This window comes from Labeo rohita, chromosome 22, assembly GCF_022985175.1.
Source record: "Labeo rohita strain BAU-BD-2019 chromosome 22, IGBB_LRoh.1.0, whole genome shotgun sequence".
Lineage (NCBI taxonomy): Eukaryota > Metazoa > Chordata > Actinopteri > Cypriniformes > Cyprinidae > Labeo > Labeo rohita.
Window position 1 is genome coordinate 65,920,809 of NC_066890.1, and position 20,208 is coordinate 65,941,016.

General features: G+C 36.4%; 1 protein-coding gene across 8 annotated transcripts in view; it reads right to left on the reverse strand.

Annotated features, from left to right (window-relative positions):
• Positions 1 to 20,208, reverse strand: part of LOC127153488 (gastrula zinc finger protein XlCGF57.1) — a 48,598-nt gene that overhangs the window by 27,007 nt on the left and 1,383 nt on the right. For 3 of the 8 annotated variants that reach the window (XM_051094552.1, XM_051094553.1, XM_051094546.1), the window contains exons 1-2: positions 2,075 to 2,226; positions 1,375 to 1,584 (exon numbers count right to left, since the gene is read on the reverse strand). In XM_051094552.1, coding sequence (XP_050950509.1) covers positions 1,375 to 1,528 — 154 coding nt within the window. In that variant the 5' untranslated portion in view covers positions 1,529 to 1,584; positions 2,075 to 2,226. The other 5 variants (XM_051094545.1, XM_051094550.1, XM_051094551.1 and 2 more) reach the window with 5 other exon arrangements.

The window sequence follows — 20,208 nt, forward strand, 5'->3', positions numbered from 1 at the left end:
TTGAGGGTAAAAAGAAAATAAATTGAAATTTTTTAATTTTTTTTTTTTATTTAAAGAAAATGATCGATTGTTTCACTAGATAAGACCCTTCTTCCTTGGCTGGGATCGTTTAGAGCCATTTGAAGCCGCATTTAAACTGCGTTTTGGAAGCTCAAACTCAGGGGCACTGTTGAAGTTTACTATATGGAGAGAAATCCAGAAATGTTTTCCTCAAAAAAAACAATTTCTTTACGACTGAAGAAAGAAAGACGTGTTGAGTGTCAAGTGTAAATTATCTGTAAATTTTTGTTCTGGAAGTGAACTTCTCCTTTAATGGTTTTCATTGTTTTCAATTCAGAAATAGATACTGGGTTACACATTGTTAGACAACTTCTGGATTATTTACTACTTTATCTTAATTTAATGTGTGACGTGTCATAATAACGAATGGCCACCAGTGTTGGGGCTAACGCATTACAAGTGACGCGAGTTACATAATCAGATTATTTTTTTCAAGTAACTAGTAAAGTAATGCAATACTTTTGAATTTCTAAGGAAATATCTGAGTAACTTTTTCCCCCATTTATTGATTGACAAGTCTCTTGTCTGGAAATCAGGAGTAAACATGATGTTACTGTATTCTAGACTAAATGTGAACATGCATTAATTCATCTCACTCACAAAAACAGATTCAGTATTCCTCCAGCTGAATAAAAAACTGTGAAATGCAAATTCAGAATATGACACAAACCTGCAATAATTAAATATGTTAAATAACACAAATATCCTTTATGTATTTAATTCTGTTTTACTAACCAGTGTCTTTGTTGCTGACCTTCAATGATCTAAATCAACAATATGAATAAGCAAAAATTACTTTAGATAAACTAACATTTGTGCTTCCTTTTTATTTTTGTTTTGTTTTTTTTGCTGAAGCGTGATCTTCTCCTGTATGAATGCACTCTTCTTTCAGCCTGAGGTGAATTTATTTCACTTTTGGTGTGAAAGGGTTTTTACGTTTGCCAGAATTAGAATTTTTTTTATATAAAAACAAAGAAGCAAGCCTTGCCCAGATTTAAACAGTAACACAAAAGTAATGTAACGCATTGCTTTCCATAAAAAGTAACTAACGTAATTAGTTACTTTTTAGGGAGTAACGCAAAATTGTAATGCATTACTTTTAAAAGTAACTTTCCCCAACACAGATTTCCAACATGAATGAAGGATCTTCTCAGGTTCACATGAAGGCAGCATTAGTATTTGTCTGCTCATGTGATCTCAACATGTCTTTAATTAGGATGTGCATATGACATTCTGCAGAAATATCTTTCATTTCTGTAGAGCTGGACATTTGTATAAGGACCAAATGAGTTCAGCTTTGAAAATGAAACTAACCTGTTTGTTCCTCAGTATCTTTTAGACTGAATACTTCTTCAATCCTGATGTCTTCATTCTCCTCTTTAATTATTTGATCCTCAGTATCTTCATGTTTGACTCTGAACACTTCTTCAGTTTCAACGTCTTCACACTCCTCTTTAATAAGTGGCATCTTTGTGTGTCACGTGGATCTCGGTTGCTTCAGCAGGTATTTTTGGACACTCAGTTCTGTTGAAGATGAGAATAACAGAAAGAGAAATAAACACAAACTAAATCTCTGGGTTACAACATTAATAACATAACACTATTTATAATGAAAGTTCACATTTTTAGGTAGTTATGATTTATGTTTGTTATCTAATGATTTGCTTATTACATTTAATAGACTGCACTTCAATGAAAACATTTTCTCTTAATTAATTTAATTTTTCATTAAACACGTTTGTGCTTAATTAAACCGCTTTTGACCAGCAGGTGACGTCAACGACTCATTTTGTGAATCATTTGACTCAATTGACTCGGAGTTTAAAAAGCTCAGCCTGCATCCCAATGTGCATACTATCCATCCTAAATTCTATGTGATAGTAATTTTCAATACTATTATGGCAGATAGGGTGCACAGTATGCACACTGGGACGCAGGGTCAGTTTCTCCAGTGACTGAATAGATGTTTATGATAAACTGATTCACGATATACGGAGTGAAATATGAGACTCACCTTTTGTGTTACTGGTGTGTAGATGCGCTTTACTTACAGAAATAACCTTAATAACTTTTCAATAAAGCAGTGTGTTACAGTAAATAATAAACGATGAATTAGCTCGCAAACCTTTAAAGTAGAACAGTTTCTACGCGGTAAACGCTTTAAACACAAACCTTTCTTCTGTCAAATCACAGCAGATGCAGGAGCGCGGCGCGTCTTCATGACGTCACATCACCACGCCAAAATAAAAGTCGTGCTCACACACTGCTGTCTGATACATGGACGTTTACATAGAACGTGATATAAAAAAAGAATCGACAGAAATACAGATTGTAATATATTGTTGAAAAATATAATGTATGTGATCCAATTATGTGCTAAAAATAGTAGGAAACACCTTAGTTAGATTTTGTCTGACAAACCATAATGTTTATGGTATACCATAATGGTATAAATTAGTTCTTTTCGCATTTTAAAAATGTGGACATATTAAGTTAGAGTCTAAAAAATACCTGAAAATAGGTATAAAATGTAAACATTACAACTGATGAGATTTCTTTTCATTATATATTCATCATTTTTCAAGAATTATTAACATTATTTCAGTCACTTTTTCAAGTTTAAAGCCATAAACTGATTAAAAAAAAAAAATGAAATGATAAAATGCTAAAAATAAATAAATAAATAAATAAAATTATAGTCATAAGCCATTGAAAAACGTGTTTAAGGGCTGAAACTTTCTCTACACTCTTAAACATCATATGTTTTAATATTTTGTATTACACTTCAAATGTCTTGTGTGTTACACAGTAGTTTTAGTACTATATTACAAAACAAGGTCCCACTTTATATAAGATGTGTTTGTAGTTAAAAGAAAAAGAAAAAGAAAAAGAACGAAAATTATAGGTACAATGTACCAGCTCAGTACACATCATGACACATAATACCACTATTCAGTTATATTTCAGTATAAACATATATTCTGTTCACTGTGTTTTTATCAGTCTATCAATGTTGCAGAGATACCTACCATAGTATTTACTGTAGTGTACTTCAAATAGCGTTAAAATGTGGCATTCTACTGTCATTCATGAATACCAGTAGTGATGTTGTACAATGATGATTTTGCCTTTGGAAAATAGAGTCAGAAGTGTCTCAATGTGTAGAGGATCCTTACCGGTTCCCAAATTAATGTACACAATAGACTATCGCACAACCCAATGAGATGACTGAGATGCACAGTAACAAATCCAGCAATCACAATATAGCATTTTTGTACATTCTTATTATTAGGTGCCGTTTCAGCTTGGAAAGTTTCTATGAGAAAAGTTACAATTTCTATGATCTAATCATTTTATCTGAAGAAGGGCTTGTTACACTACAAGACAAATATATGTCCAGCGCAGGATATTCTTTAATCATACTGACCGAATTATACACACAAAGGCCAAATGTCCTCCTATTCTCATCTCAATTAGTAAATGTTAAACAGTATGAACAGAAACCAGCAGGACAAACTTGACCAAAATCACTTTATGTGTTCAGGAGAAGAAGAAGGGGAAAAAAAGCAGACTCGAGTATTGGACAGTGTGGAATCAAGTAAATAATGACTGAATTTATATGTGAACTAACTAATGTCATGAACTAATCCTTTAAAGCCCCAAATATAAACTGTAAGAAATGTATGTAAGCATTTATATTATTGTAGTACCTTGAAGAAATAACCTTTAAGAAACAAGCAGCTTTATTGTGTTTGTGCCCAAGACATTAAAAAATGTACAAAAATAACATTTACATTTATGCATTTGGCATGACTTACAGGGCTCTTATTAAAGGGACATTTTACTCATTTATTCATGTTTCCTATTTGTTGTCTGTAAATAAAATGTAATTGTTTCATTAAAATGTATTCACCTTGCCAGAATTTGTCTGGTGTTGAGTAATGCATAGCCATGGCTTATTTTATATAATTAACACATTGCATTATGCTTGTTTTACTAAAAACGATACTATATAATTGAAACTATAATTAATTATTGGTCATCATTTATCATTATTGGTGTTTGTAAGTATTGGGGTGGGCTAGCAATGCTTTCTGAGATCATCTTAATGTCAAAGTAGTAACACATTTTTTGAGTGTGAAATCAACAGTCCTCTCCAAAGAAGAGATTTTTCAGCAGCTGCCTGACATCACCTTATTAGATATCAGATATTGCAAAGATTGCAAACATGGATGAAAACTGGTAGGGTTGTCATGTTACTGATGTCTATGACGTGTTTGCGCGCCTGATGCTCTTATTTTTTTTTATTATTATTATTACTGCAGACCTTATAATTATGTACAAGCTCAGGGAAAGATGGTAGCATCTTTAACATTGAACAATCATAATGACAAAAAACTGAAAACATAACTATAATGGGTTTGCGTACATCATAGTATGACATTAAATATCGTTGAAAAATCATAATTTTTATTTACTCATAATGCATTAAACGTGTTTTATGTAAGGTGACTTGAGGTAGAAGCTACCCTGTGTGTTAATAAGCAAAGTTTGATTTAAATACTATGTGGCACCTCACACCCGACCCTAACCCTATTAGCATAGACAGGTCTGAGTGAGAAGCTATTGTGAGAGTCCACCATTGTTATATTGTCGCTAGATCAGCTACTGCAGAGATAGACAGAACTGGTCCTGAAGTTGGAGCTGTCCTGCACAGTTTAGCTAGTGAAATACACCTGAATTAATTAATTTATTTATTTATTTAGTTAGTTAGTTAGTTAGTTTTGATCATTTATTAAGATAATTCTTTTTTTTTTTTTTTAAATCAAAGTAGTTCCAAACTTTGAAAGGCAGATGTTGACATTCTGTGCTTATATTTGTTAATTATATCTGACTTAGTTACATACTCAGGATGCATCATGGATTCCTTGTATTTACGACTACCAAAGCCGTTTTTCCTGCATAAGTTGATTTTGTTTTTTTTTGAATCTCAAAGTGACTGCACTCATTGACTTCCATTATATGAATATTCTTCACTGTTCTACTGAAGGAAAAAACAAGGTAAGAACCAGACTAGTTATTAACAAAATACACAAATTATTAAAGAGGACCTATTATACAGTACAGTGCTATACAGCTGCCCACTAATATTGGCACCCTTGGTAAATATGAGCAAAAGTGACTGTGAAAATAAAGTCTTGGGTTCCCAAAGAAAAATAAGACGCTGCATCCACATGCTCTACCTGCAAGCTTTACGACCTGAGCTTTTGCTGTGCCTCAGCAGCAGCATGACCCATCCCGTGAGGTGCAGACACCTGCCTTTCTCTCCCAGAGAAAAGAGACAAGTGTGATCAGAGCTTACGCACCGGAAGCGTTTCACAATGCATGTATTCAAAGCCCTTGAGCACCAAACACGCGTGCTCCTCACCCAGGCACGTAATGCACAAGTAATGCGTGTCCTACGGTGTCAAAAACCTGGGACATGGAGGCATTTGCTTCTTGAAACTTTGTTCTGGGTTGGCTGACATAGTACACACACTGCTACGACAGATGGCTCCTGAGGACAACAAAAACTGTGATGCATTCAACAGGTGCCCTTTTACACCCCCTGGTTCCCACCTATGACGTCACGGGACACGTGGACCAGTAGATTGGCGTTGTTTCACAGGTACTTCAGACACTGATCACGCTGACAGTGCTCTCCAAAGTGCCCACTAGAGGGGTGCAGCGTTAAGTTCCCTAGAAGGGAATTCTGCATAGTTTATACTTTTGATCTTTGATTCCAAAAATTGGGGTTGGGGTCAAATCTCATTATGAAATAAAAGTTTTCCTCTAGTCCAGGTTGGCCACAGTTATTGGCACGTTGAATGAGCTGCACACAGTCTGCCATGTTTATACCCTCGCTAGAGCAGCTGGTCATAAAAGGTATTTAAACATTGGAACACTTGTTTTTGGCCACAATAATAAACTCCCAGAATCTGAGCCACTGAGTACAGTGGCTCAGTGCAGTGGATTCTTTCAATTGTATGCCAAGAAATTGGCTAAATTTGTGTTTGTGTGAACCACTGTACACTAGACAGCTTTGCAATTGTAGTGGGTTCTCTTCTGCGTTGTGTGTGTCGATAATAAAAGGAAACCTTACATCATTATGCAATTTTCATGTGGTTTACTTTTGGCTTCTCAGTATCTGTATCAAAGTATAATAAACACCATCAGATAGTAACAAGAGAATATCTGGTCTAGCTGTGCCATCATTGCATACTGTTATGATATACATTCATAAAACAGGAAATACATTCAAACCTCTCATGGATCATTGAAGGTAAACAGATGCAACTTCACACAATCATAAATGTGTAACTCATAACAGAGATAAAACTTAACTATGTTTTATTGAAGTATACCAAAGTATGTCATTGTCTCATCAACATCCTGCATCAACTTGGATTACTAATCTTCTAATAAAGAAAAGTTAACAAACACATTTTGTGCTGGAAATCCATAAACAATAATTAACCATAAACCAACTCAAGGAGCTGATAAAACATAGCACTCATCGCAATGGCATCTTACAAAAGACAGTGAGGGAAATAGGAAAAGCAAACCCAATAACAAAGAAATACAAAATATAAATGTATAAAGAAATATAAAAATAACACAATAGGATTGTGCTTGTGATCTTGTGATCTGAATGCGAAGTTGGACAACAGTTGGTATTGATCCATCTTTGACAATTCTACTTGCTTTGCAGGGGACAGGTAAAGGTGCATCTCAATAAATTAGAATGTCGTGAAAAATTTATTTTATTTCAGTAATTCAACTCAAATTGTGAAACTCATGTATTAAATAAACTCAATGCATACAGTCTGAAGTAGTTTAAGTCTTTGGTTCTTTTAATTGTGATGATTGTGGCTCACATTTAACAAAAACCCACCAATTCACTATCTCAACAAATTACTATACTTCATAAGACCAATAAAAAAAAAAAAAATGTAAGTGAATTGTTGGCCTTCTGGAAAGTATGTTCATTTACTGTATATGTAATCAATACTTGGTAGGGGCTCCTTTTGCTTTAATTACTGCCTCAATTCAGCGTGACATGGAGGTGATCAGTCTGTGGCACTGCTGAGGTGATATGGAAGCCCAGGTTTCTTTGACAGTGGCCTTCAGCTCATCTGCATTTTTTGGTCTCTTGTTTCTCATTTTCCTCTTGACAATACTCCATAGATTCTGTATGGCGTTCAGGTCTGATGAGTTTGCTGGCCAGTCAAGCACAACAACACCATGGTCATTTAACCAACTTTTGGTGCTTTTGGCAGTGTGGGCAGGTGTCAAATCCTGCTGGAAAATAAAATCAGCATCTTTATAAAGCTGGTCAGCAGAAAAAAAGCATAAAATACTCTAAAATGTCTTGATAAACGGGTGCAGTGACTTTGGTTTTCAAAAAACACAGTGGACCAACACAAGCAGATGACATTGCACACCAAATCATCACAGACTGTGGAAACTTTACACTGGACTTCAAGCAACTTGGGCTATAAGCTTCTTCACCCTTCCTCTAGACTCTAGGACCTTGGTTTCCAAATGAAATACAAAACTTGCTCTCATCTGAAAAGAGAACTTTGGACCACTGGGCAATGCCCAGACGCCTCTGACGTTGTCTGTGGTTCAAGAGGAATACGACAACTGTAGCCAAATCCCTTGACACGTCTGTGTGTGGTGGTTCTTGATGCCTTGTCCTCAGCCTCAGTCCATTCCTTGTGAAGTTCACCCAAATTCTTGAATCGATTTTGCTTGACAACCTCTCAAGGCTGCGGTTCCCTTGGTTGGTTGTGCATATTTTTTCTTCCACACTTTTTCCTTCCACTCAACTTTCTGTTAACATGCTTGGATACAGCACTCTGTAAACAGCCAGATTCTTTGGCAGTGAATGTTTGTGGCTTACCCTCCTTGTGAAGGGTGTCAATGATTGTTTTCTGGACAAGAAGAACCAAGTCTTAAACTACTACTTTAGTCTGTGTGCATTGTATTCATTTAATAAACGAGTTTCACAATTTGAGTTGATTTACTGAAATTAATGAACTTTTCCACGACTTTCTAATTTATAGAGATGCACCTGTATATGCATTTTATGTGCTGTGAATTCTCATGTGCCATGTAAGGCTTCCTTTATGAGCGAAACTTTTTCTACACTGTTGGCAGGTGTAAGGCTTCTGTCCAGTGTGAATCCTAATGTGGGAGTTAAGGTTTCCATTGTGTTGGAAACTCTTTCCACACTGAGGGCAGGTGTAAGGCTTCTCTCCAGTGTGATCAGTCATGTGCCAGTTAAGGCTTCCTTTATTAGTAAAACTTTTTCCACACTGTTCGCAGGTATAAGGCTTCTCTCCAGTGTGATTTCTTATGTGCCTGTCAAAGTTTCCTTTTTGACTGAAATTTTTCCCACACTGTTGGCAAGTGTAGGCACTCTCTCCACTGTGTATTCTCTGGTGGACTACAAGGTTCCAATTTTTAACGAAGCTTTTTCCACACTGTTTGCAGGTGTAAGGCTTTTCTCCAGTGTGAATTTTTATGTGCCTGTCAAAGCTTCCTTTATGAGTGAAACTTTTTCCACACTGTTCACAGGTGTGAGGCTTCTCTTCAGCGTGATTTCTCATGTGGTGGCTAAGGCTTGCTTGATGACTGAAACTTTTTCCACACTGTTGGCAAGTGAAGGGATTCTCTCCATTGTGTATTCTCATGTGGACTTCAAGGTTTCCACGTTGAGTGAAACTTTTTCCACACTGTTTGCAGGTGTAAGGCTTTTCTCCGGTGTGAACTCTCATGTGCCTGTCAAAGCTTCCTTTATGAGTGAAACTTTTTCCACACTGTTCGCAGGTGTGAGGCTTCTCTCCAGCGTGATTTCTCATGTGCTCTCTAAGGTTTACATGTTGAGCAAAACCCTCACCACACCGCTGGCAGGTGTAAGGATTTTCTCCGTTGTGAATTTTTATATGCCTGTCAAGACTTACTTTAAAAGTGAAAGTTTTTTCACATTGTTGGCAGGCGTAAGGCTTTTCTCCGGTGTGAATTCTCATGTGCCAGCTAAGGCTTCCTTTATTGGTGAAACATTTTCCACACTGTTTGCAGGTGTAAGGCTTCTCTCCAGTGTGAATTCTCATGTGCCTCTTGATGCTTCCTTTAAAAGTAAAACTTTTTCCACATTGTTGGCAACTAAAAGGGGTCTCCCCAATGTGGACTTTAAGGTTTTCTTGTTGATTGAAACTCTTTCCAAACCGAAAGCAATTGACATGCCTTTTAGTTGCTCCAGTCTTTTGAGCTTTTTTTCGTGTGGAAATCTTTTCAGTCTGTGAACACCTAAATGATTTTTTTCCAGTTGTGAAATCATGATGATTCTTGTGTTGATCTTTCTCTTCAATGTCATTGAGTACTTCTGTCTCTTTTTTCAATGCCATTAGGTCTAAGGTGAAAAAACAAACAAAAGTTATCAGTTTAAATGGCACAACAGACATCAAAACATTTAGGTACGTAATGCATCAACATCAACAACATGTAACTACAACTACATGCTGCTTTACTCAAGCAATCGTCTCTGACGTGAACAAGGAACTTCCGAATATTATAATGAAGCACAAGACTGCAAATCGAGGCGGGCACCACAAACACCAAAGCCTGTGGGCCAAGCTTGCCTTCCTTCTCCTTCGAGAGCTCTCTGGCCACAACACCAGGGCCTAAACCCTCCTCCATCTGCTGTAGGTAAACCAAAAACAACTGATAGCAGCTCTCAGTGACATGAAACAGCCTCTCCTAACTTTACTTTCATGAGTGTCTGCAGAGCTGTTTGGAGAGGTAGAGGTGTAGCTGCTCTATTTAAAGACATCTATCAATGCACACAAGTACAATTTGGTCAGTACTTCTCTTTTGAATATTTAGGGATTGTGCTGAAAGGTGCTCCATGCATTCTGTTGATACTGTTCCTGTGAAAGTCAGCAAGAAGACTGGCAGACAAAAACCACCAAAAGAGAAAATCAACAGCAATACAGAGTATATAAAGACAATGCGAAAAGCTGAGCAGATGTGGTGGAAAACAAAACTTAAAATTTACTATAGCATCTATAAAGACAGCTTTCATGCTTTCAATATGGAACTAACCACAGCAAGACAGAAGTTCTTCTCAAACCTTATAAACAGTAACCTAAACAACACTTGCACTCTTTTTGCTACTGTTGACAGGCTAACAAACCTCCCAAGTCAGATGCCCAATGAAATGCTCTCCGACAGCAAATGCAATGAGTTTGCTGCCTCCTTTTCCAAGAAGATCAATAATACCAGAAAGGTGATTAGCACATCCTCAAGATCTGCAGAGGTCAGACAGATTTGACCGCAATTTCAAAAATAAGCAACTATGTCTGTTTTTGAAGCAACTGATAGCAAAACTTTGGAAGAAATAGTACAGCACTTAAATCCTCAACCTGCAACCTTGACACACTTCCCACATCTTTTTCAAAAGTGTGTTTAACTGTTTAGAAGCAGATCTCTTAAAAGTGGTGAACACCTCACTTCTTTCTGGGACTTTTCCAAACTACCTGAAAACTGCAGTTGTTAAGCCCTTGATAACACCACATTGAGCAAGTATAGACCAATATGAAATCTTCCTTTTATATGCAAAACTACTGAAAAGATTGTTTCTAATCAGTTGAACTACTACTTAAACTCAAATGGACACCTGGAAAATTTTTAATCTGGTTTCCGACCGCATCACAGCATAGAGACAGCACTCATTAAGATAAAAAATTATATTTTGCCTTAATTCTGATTCTGGCAAAATATCAGTGCTGGTACTACTAGATCTTAGTGCTGCATTTGACACTGTCGATCATAACATTCTTCTAGAGAGACTGGAAAACTGGGTCTGGCTTTCTGGGATGGCTCTCAACTGGTTCAGGTCATACTTCAGGAGAGGTTATTATGTGAGTATAGGAGAACATCAGTCTAAGTGGACGTCCATGACATGTGGAGTCCCTCAATGTTCAATTCTTGCGCCACTCTTGTTTAGCCTGTATATGCTCCCATTAAATAAATAATGAGAAAGAACTAAAACAGCTATGCTGATGACACCCAGATTTATTTAGACTTATCGCAAAATGACTACAGCCCCATTGATTCCCTCTGCCAATGCATTGATGAAATTAACAGTTGGATGTGCCAGAACCTTCTTCAGCACAAGGAGAAAAACTGAAGTTCATTGCATTTGGAAACAAAGAGAAAGTTCTTAAAGTGAATGCATACCTTGACTCTTGGTGTCAAACAACTAAAAATCAAGTCAAGAATCTTGATTCTTGAATGTGATTCTGGAGTCTGACCTCTGACCTGACACTTTCAAAACAAAAATTTACAGATAATGTACTCACCCCCTTGTCATCCAAGATGTTCATGTCTTCCTTTCTTCAGTTGTAAAAAATTATGTTTTTTGAGGAAAACATTTCTGCATATTTCTCAATTTTTTGAGGCACCATTCCTCAAAAAAAAAAACAATTTCTTTATGACTGAAGAAAGAAAGACATGAACACCTTGGGTGAGTACATTATATGTGAATCTTTGTTTTGGAAGTGGACTTCTCCTTTAAATATAAAAAAGTAAAAATGTAAACATTAAAACAAGCGGAAGAAACAAGACCCTTAAGATAACCTCTAGGAAAAAACACCCCTACATCCTAAGCAAGCAGAATAATGCAAGTGGATTTTTTATTTATTTTTTTTTTGTAATTGCGCCTTTGAGCCATTACATAATTGTGGCATCTGTAATTGTAATCACGATTACAAATTCGATTAATTGTGCAGCCCTACACTTGAGCACTTATTTGCCATGTAGGCGATTAAAGGCTAATTATAGTGTTTTATATGGTTTATTAAAGGGGTCATCAGATGCTAAGTTCACTTTTACATGTTGTTTGAACATTAATGTTTGCTGGCAGTGTATGTACAAATCTACCCTATAATGATACAAATCCATGCAGTAGTTTTAATTACTCTGTAAAAATAATATTCCTTTTTTCAAATCGAGCCGTTCTAGTTTAAATACGGCTTCAAAGGGCTCTAAATGATCCCTTGTCTAGATCAGTGTGAACACTGTGTAATCTGGTTTAAGACAGTTAGTTTATGTCAAAAAATTTAATTTTCTACTCCAGCTTTAAAATCATCCTACATTACTGCAGAAGTACATACCCAGTGTTTACAAAGTTAACACGCAAAGGAAATCAAATGCCCTTTTACAAAAAAAAAAAAAAAAAAAAGTAAAAGTAAAAAAAAAAAGTATAGAAATTGTATTTTTTTTTTTTTTTTTTTAGAAAATGACTGAACATTTCACTAGATAAGACCCTTCTTCCTTGGCCCTGATCATTTAGAGCCCCTTGAAGCTGCATTTAAACTGCATTTTGGAAGTTCAAACTTGTGGGCACCATAGCAGTCCATTATATGGAGAAAAATGCTGAAAGTCTTTCCTAAAAAAACATTTCTTTACAACCATTCTGGAAGTGAACTTCTACTTTAATGGTTTTCATGGTTTTCATTTCAGAAATAGATCTTGGGTTTAATGTTACACATAAATGTCTTTAGACAACTTCTGCGTTATTAATTTATATTAATATTAATTTAACGTGTGACGCGTCATTATAACGAATGACCAACATGAATGAAGGCAGCATTAGCATTTGTCTGGTCATGTGATCTCAACATGTCGGCTTTATGTCAAATAAAATCACTTTAATTAGAATGTGCATACAACATTTTTCAGAAATATCTTTCAGTTCTGTAGAGCTGGACATTTAAGGATCAAATGAGTGAGTTTAGCTTTGAGAATGAAACTAACCTGTTTTTTCCTCAGTATCTTTCAGAACGAATCCTTCGTCAATCCTGATGTCTTCAATCTCCTCTTTAATTATTTGATCCTCAGTATCTTCATGTTTGACTCTGAACACTTCTTCAGTTTTAACGTCTTCACACTCCTCTTTAATAAACGGCATCTTTGTGTGTCACGTGGATCTCGGTTGCTTCAGCAGGTATTTTTATAAACACTCAGTTCTGTTGAAGATGAGAAAAACAGAAAAATAAATAAATGCAAACTACATCTCTGGGTGTCTCAATCAGTTCTAGTTCAGTAGTCAGTCAGAGTGAGACAGACTTAAATCACATGTTTAGACACTCAAAACTAGCATTATAACATTAATAAAATAATACTATTTATAATGAAAGTTCACATTTAGGTAGTTATGATTTATGTTTGTTATCTAATGATTTGCTGATCACATTTAATAGACTGCACTTCAATGAAAACATTTTCTCTTAATTAATTTAATTTTTCATTAAACACGTTTGTATTGAATTAAACGCTTTTGACCAGCAGGTGACGTCAACGACTCATTTTGTGAATCATTTGACTCAATTGAGTCGGAGTTTAAAAAGCTCAGTTTCTCCAGTGACTGAATACATGTTTATGATAAACTGATTGAGTGAAACATGAGACTCACCTTTTGTGTTACTCGTGTGTGGATGCGCTTTACTCACAGAAATAACCTTAATAACTTTTAAATAAAACATTAATATGTTACGGTAAATAATAAACAATTCATTCTGTATCGTTCGTAGAACTTTAAAGTAGAACAGTTTCTACGCGGTAAACGCTTTAAACACAACCCTTTCTTCAGTCAAATCACAACAGATGCAGGAGCGCGGCGCGTCTTCATGACGTCACATCACCACGCCAAAATAAAAGTCGTGCTCACACACTGCTGTCTGATGCATGGACATTTACATAGAACACGATAAACAAATAATAAAAGAGTTGACAGAAACTCAGAGTGTAATGTATTGTTGAAAAACACAATGTATGTGGTCCAGTGCTGAAAATATTAGGAAACAACTAGATTTTGTATGACAAACTGTAATGGATGGAAGGCATTTTCTGCCAATTATTTGTGAAGAAACTATTTCATACCAGGTATAAATTAGATTAAAATGTTATTTAAAAAATAAATAAATATGAGTGTGAGTTCATAGAGTACATTCTTGTGTCTGTATTGAAAAACACAAAAATAAGTGTTTTTTTTTTTTTTCTCTCATTTTAAAACATTAATTTCGAGTCTAAAAAATACCTGAAAAAAAAGTATAAAATGTCAACATATATATATATATATATATATATATATGATTGATGAGATTTATTTATTATATCTTCATAATCACCTTTTCAATTTTAAAGCCATAAATTGATAATAAATCATACAAATTATAGCCATAAGCCATAGAAAAACACTTATGTTTAAGAGTTGATTCAACTATATATTGTGTTGTATACAGTAGTTTTAGCACTATTTTACAAAACAAGGTCCCGCTTTATATTAGGTGTTTATAGTTTAAAAATGAAAAAAAAGGTTAGGTACAATATACTTCTTGTGTAAATAACACAAGAAATGTATCTAACTTTATAAAGTCAAGGGTCAAGCAAACACTAATCACCACAATGTCAATGTCAAATGAAAAAAAAAAAAAAAAACCCATCATTTAAATCTCTGTTAATTCTCAGTAAGTGCTATTGTAGATGTCTGACAGAAATAAAGTTAATCTGCTTAATAATGAGTGAAGCTGGTGATTTCTTTATTTCAGTTGATATCATCTAAGGCTAACGTCAGTTGTATGTTTGGAGAAGGTTCTTATAACAGAAATCTGTTATCTGGGTGTGCACTCATACTGTGAAAGTATTGAGAAAGAAGAAATAGAATGCCCCCGGTGACTGATATTTGAACTGCCTTTGAATGCTTACTTCATAAGTTGAATATGGAAGGTGGTCTGTCAGAAGCTACATAAGTTTTAAATATGGATACTTTTTATTACAAAAACCAATTGATTGGCTTTAGAAGACCTTTAGTAGACATTTAGACCTTTAGAAGACCAATCTGATTCCTACCTGATATTGGACCAATTATCACAACTTCAGTTTTTTTTTTAACTGCAGAAAGTTTAAAGCCATCCGATTTTTTATATCTATTAAGCATGTTTGAAGGATATTCAAACTATGTAGATCTTTGGAACTTAATGATAAGTATAACTGTAAGTCATCTGCATAACAGTGAAAATTTATATTATGTTTTCGGATTACAGCACCTAATGGAAGCATATAAATTGAAAACAAATAACAAATTGGTCCTAAAAGGGATCCTTCCACAAACAATTTCAGAACGTTGGGATACTTCTTCTCCAACGGACACTATAAATGCCCTATTTGACAAATAAGAGACAAGCCAATCCAGCGCCGTCTCTGAAACCCTGATACATGTTTTCAAAGTATTAATTAAAACAGAATGGTCAACCCCAGACCATGTTTCCCATCACCAACACCTGTATCCAATCAGACACTCTATATAAGCCTCGGACTTCCCCTTGCATGTTACCGAGTATTGTGGTATATTGGATTTTTGTTTCGCGTTAGTTCCCTAGTTCCCGGAGTTTAGCTTTCTCGCCTGTTTATCTCACTGCCTGCCTTGTGGACATCTCGCTTGTTTATCGGATTACACTTTTGCCGTTCATTGACCCTCGCCTGCTTCACGGTCTACTCTCACGTCTTGCCTTCGCCGCACCTGTCTGCTATTATTCGATCCTGCCTGTCTGTGACCATGTCTTTGTCTCAGTCACGTCACAATAGAAGCTTGCATATGGATCCACTCACCTAACTACTCCCTCACTGCATTACAGAATACTCGGTCAAACAAGGATCCAGCAGCTTTACACATGGACATTGTACAGGTATAGACACAACTAAAATATTATTCAGACTCAAACAAGGCCCACGATCACTTGAGCAACATGTTAGCAAATTTCTGTCCATTGCAAATTATTCAGACCTCGCGGACTACCTTTTGTTTGAGATTTTTTGTGATGGTCTTAACGAACCATTGAAGTCAAAACTTAGGGGTCCGTGTTCATCACTGGCTGCTTTTTAATGGACTATGCCTTGCTGTGCGTGGGCTAATTTTTCACCGTGAGTGTTGTGGATGAGGAACGCGACATTGCGGTTGGGTCAGCCGCGAAGTTTAGTCCACCGCAAACTTTGGGACACTCTTGTATAATGGTCATTACTCCAGTGTTGGGTCCTGCTCGTGAAATGGTGGCCGGGATTCAGCAGTGTGGTTCCCACCTTAGTGCAGAGCAAGGACGCTCATGTCCTGTGTTCCAAGGTGATGGATTTACTGACAAAAGGAGCTATAGAGACAGTTTCACAAGCTTAGAGCGAGTCAGGCTTCTACAACTGCTACTTCCTCATAGCACCCCATCACAGGCGATTCTTGAGATTCACCTTTGAGGGAGTATCAATTCACAGTTCTTCCCTTCGGACTGTCCCTGGCTCTTCACACTTTTACGAAGTGCATGGATATGGCTCTCTCCCCTCTAAGACAGATGGGAGTCCATATTCTGAACTACCTCAATGACTAGCTCATCTTAGCCCAGTCGGAGGCTGAGCTACTATCTCACAGAGCCCTCCTCCTCAGGCATTTAGAATTCCTGGGACTCTGGTAAATTTAATGTACTGTGATTTCTGGAGAGTGGAGAACTAGCCAGGGGCATCCCAGGATGATGTTGACTGTGGAAAGGTTATATTTTCCTCATACAGATTGACGATCTTGAGTCTCAGCGGTGGGGCTCTGAATTTCACCTGCCCACGCCGTAGCGGTTTTCCAAGATATTTTCAGAGATGATAGACAAGATGTTATAAAATAATAATTTAATGAAAACCTAATTTTGACAAAAAAAATAAATAAATTACATTCAACCTATTTTTCGAAATTCCTAAAAATGTCCTTTGTTCATAACTTAAACATTGTAACTCTTTTTTTCTGGCCTCAATGATAAACTAAATCTAAGCAACTGAGGATGCAGTGGATTCTTTTCAATTGTGTGCCAAGAAATTACCTAAATTTGTATGTTTGTGTGAACCATTGTAAACTTGACTGCTTTGTAATTGTAGTGGGTTGTCTTCTGCATTGTGTGTGTCAATAATAAAAGAGACCTTACACCATGAGGCGGTTGTCATGGTTTATTTTCGGTTTCTCAGTTTCTGTATTAATGTATAACAGACACCATCAATCACTGCATACTGTTACAATGAACATTTATATAACCGGAAATACATTCAAACTCTCTCATGGATTATTAAAGGTAAACAGATTCACACATTAATAAACGTGTAACTCATAACAGAGATAAAACATTTAACTTTGTTTCACCAAAGTATGCATCATTCTATAATCAGCATCATCAGCATCCCACATGCGTAGTAGTGGCCATTACACAAAGTTATGCTTCGATTAGACAATCTCTTACAACGTTCATAACTTGGATTACTAATCTCCTAATAAATAAAAAGTTTGCAAACAAACACATTACCTGCAGAAAATCCATAAACAGTAAGTAATTAACCATATTTAAACACTCTTTCGAGGAGCTGATAAAAACACCTCTCATCACAATGCCACCTCGCTAGGGCTGGGAGCTTATTAAGCTTATTTATGGGCGCCTCTCAAACGAAAGGCTGCATTTTACGAAGGCTGCATATCTCGGCTGCTGTCATCAAATGTTGCTGAACATCGATTCACAAAAATAACCTGAATGAAAAGAGTTGGTACCGAGCTCGTTTGAGGTGCAGTCTTGCTCGCTAATAGTGATTAGAAGTCTGATTCGTTTACACGAAAAGGTTCTTTCGGATAGATCGTTGTAATGAACCAGTTCAAAAACAATTCAGAAGTTATTTTACAGTGAAACGGCCTTATTGTCCACAGTTTTGAGCGCCGCATGACAGAATACGTCATGACGTAATCGAAGGTCTTAATTATGTTTCCATCTTAAATAAAATGCTATTTTTTTAACCTTTCTATCAGCCAATGGAGAGCACAGATTGGTAGCCAAGAGCCCATCTGATCTGACAGATAAACCCCTAGCTCTTATATCAGTGTTGTTGTTCTGGTTATTTCATTTCAGTGTACAGTTAATTTTGCGCAAAGCATAGGTTACTGGCATTGAAGTACACATCATTCAGCTGAAATGTGCATGCTCCATTCATGCAATAAACGCATGTCCGCTGCTGCACTGTGAGGTATGACTAATTTCATGTGCAATGCAGACACAATTTCAATTTAAAAAACAAAAACAAACATTAAAACAAGAATTAAAAAGGGGGGAATCGATTCTTGGAATCGAATCTCATTGATTCCAGAACCAGGAATTGGAATCGGACTCAATTCCAACATTTTTGGAATCAAACAGCCCTACATCTCGCGAAAGAGAGTGACACCCGGACATTACACCAGCTCTACCCTCACGTTTACACACAACATAACTTGCGCAAACACTTCCTGAACATTATTTATATATATTAACAATTACATACAAAGTAGTGCCTCAAAATTGATTGAATGTCTAATTGTGATTACAATTACAGATGCTACAATCATGTGATCATTCAAAGGTGCAATTACAAAAAAACAAAACAACAACAACAAAAACATTATTTTTATGTGGCTAAACTTACCATTGTCTCTCAATGCATTCACAGAGAGCTTGTTATTTTTAACCCCAAAATGCTGACCGCCTGTAAAATTCAGAAGCACAATTTTATTACTTCTTAAAAAATAAAACTAATGACATAGCTCTGATCTTCATGAATACAGTCAGAGACAGAGGTAACTTAAGCCACATCAACCATACAGTGTGCTAACAAGCCCATTCACAAAATGTAACTTGGTATTGATTAATCTTTTACAATTCTACTCGCTTTTCAGGGGGCAGGTGTAAGAGTTTTATGTGGTGTGAATTCTCATGTGCCAGTTAAGGCTTCCTTTATGAGTGAAACTTTTTTCACACAGTTGACAGGTATAAGGCTTCTCTCCAGTGTGAATTCTCATGTGGGTGTTAAGGTTTCCAAGCTGATGGAAACTCTTTCCACACTGAGGGCAGGTGTAAGGCTTCTCACCAGTGTGAACAGTCATGTGCCAGTTAAGGCTTTCTTTATTATTAAATCTTTTTCCACACTGTTTGCAGGTGCAAGGCCTCTCTCCAGTGTGAACAGTCATGTGCCAGTCAAGGCTTCCTTTATTAGTAAAACTTTTTCCACACTGTTTGCAGGTGTAAGGCTTCTCTCCATTGTGTATTCTCCGGTGGGCTGCAAGGTTCCATTGTTGACCAAAACTTTTTCCACACTGTTTGCAGGTGTAAGGCTTTTCTCCAGTGTGAATTCTTACATGCCTGTCAAAGCTTCCTTTATGAGTGAAACTTTTTCCACAGTATTGGCAACTGAAATGGGTTTCCCCAATGTGGTCTTTAAGGTTTCCTTGTTGACTGAAACTCTTTTCAAACTGAAAGCAAGTGAAATCCCTTCTAGTTATTCCAGTCTTTTCAGCTTTTTTTCGTGTGCAAATCTTTTCAGTCTGTGAACACCTAAATGACTTTTTTCCAGTTGTGGAATCATGATGATTCTTGTGTTGATCTTTCTCTTCAATGTTATTGAGTACTTCTGTCTCGTTTTTCAATGCTATTAGGTCTAAGGTGAAAAAAACAAACTAAAGTTATCCCCAGTTTAAATGGCACAACAGACATCAAAACATTTAGGTACATAATGCATCAACATCAACAACATGTACACTTGATCCTGTACCAGAGGTGTCCAAACCTGCTCTGAGGAGCCACTGTCCTACTTGTCCCTTAGGCCCTTGAAACCCCCTTTCCTTCTGAATTTAGCACCAACTCTAATCAAACACACCTGATCATGCTAATCAAAGTCTTCTGCATTATTTGAATGCTAAAAGGCAGAAAGCTCTAATTGAATGCTTAAGTTTGCAGAAATGGGGACCTTGAGGGCCAGAGTTGAGAAACGCTGCCCTTCACAATATTGCTAACTTTCTTTAGGTCATATCCAAAGAGCCTTTAAGCTGGCAGTTAAACCCTTTATATCATTTTGGTCATTCAGATCATTCAAAACTGCAGTGTGTTTACTGTTATTTTAGTCACCTTGGTTTTCTTTCGTAGAGCATCGCGCCACACAAAAATAAGCCAAACTCATATACTTTTCACTCAGTCTTTTTCTTTCATTTTGTTAATCTGTTAACTA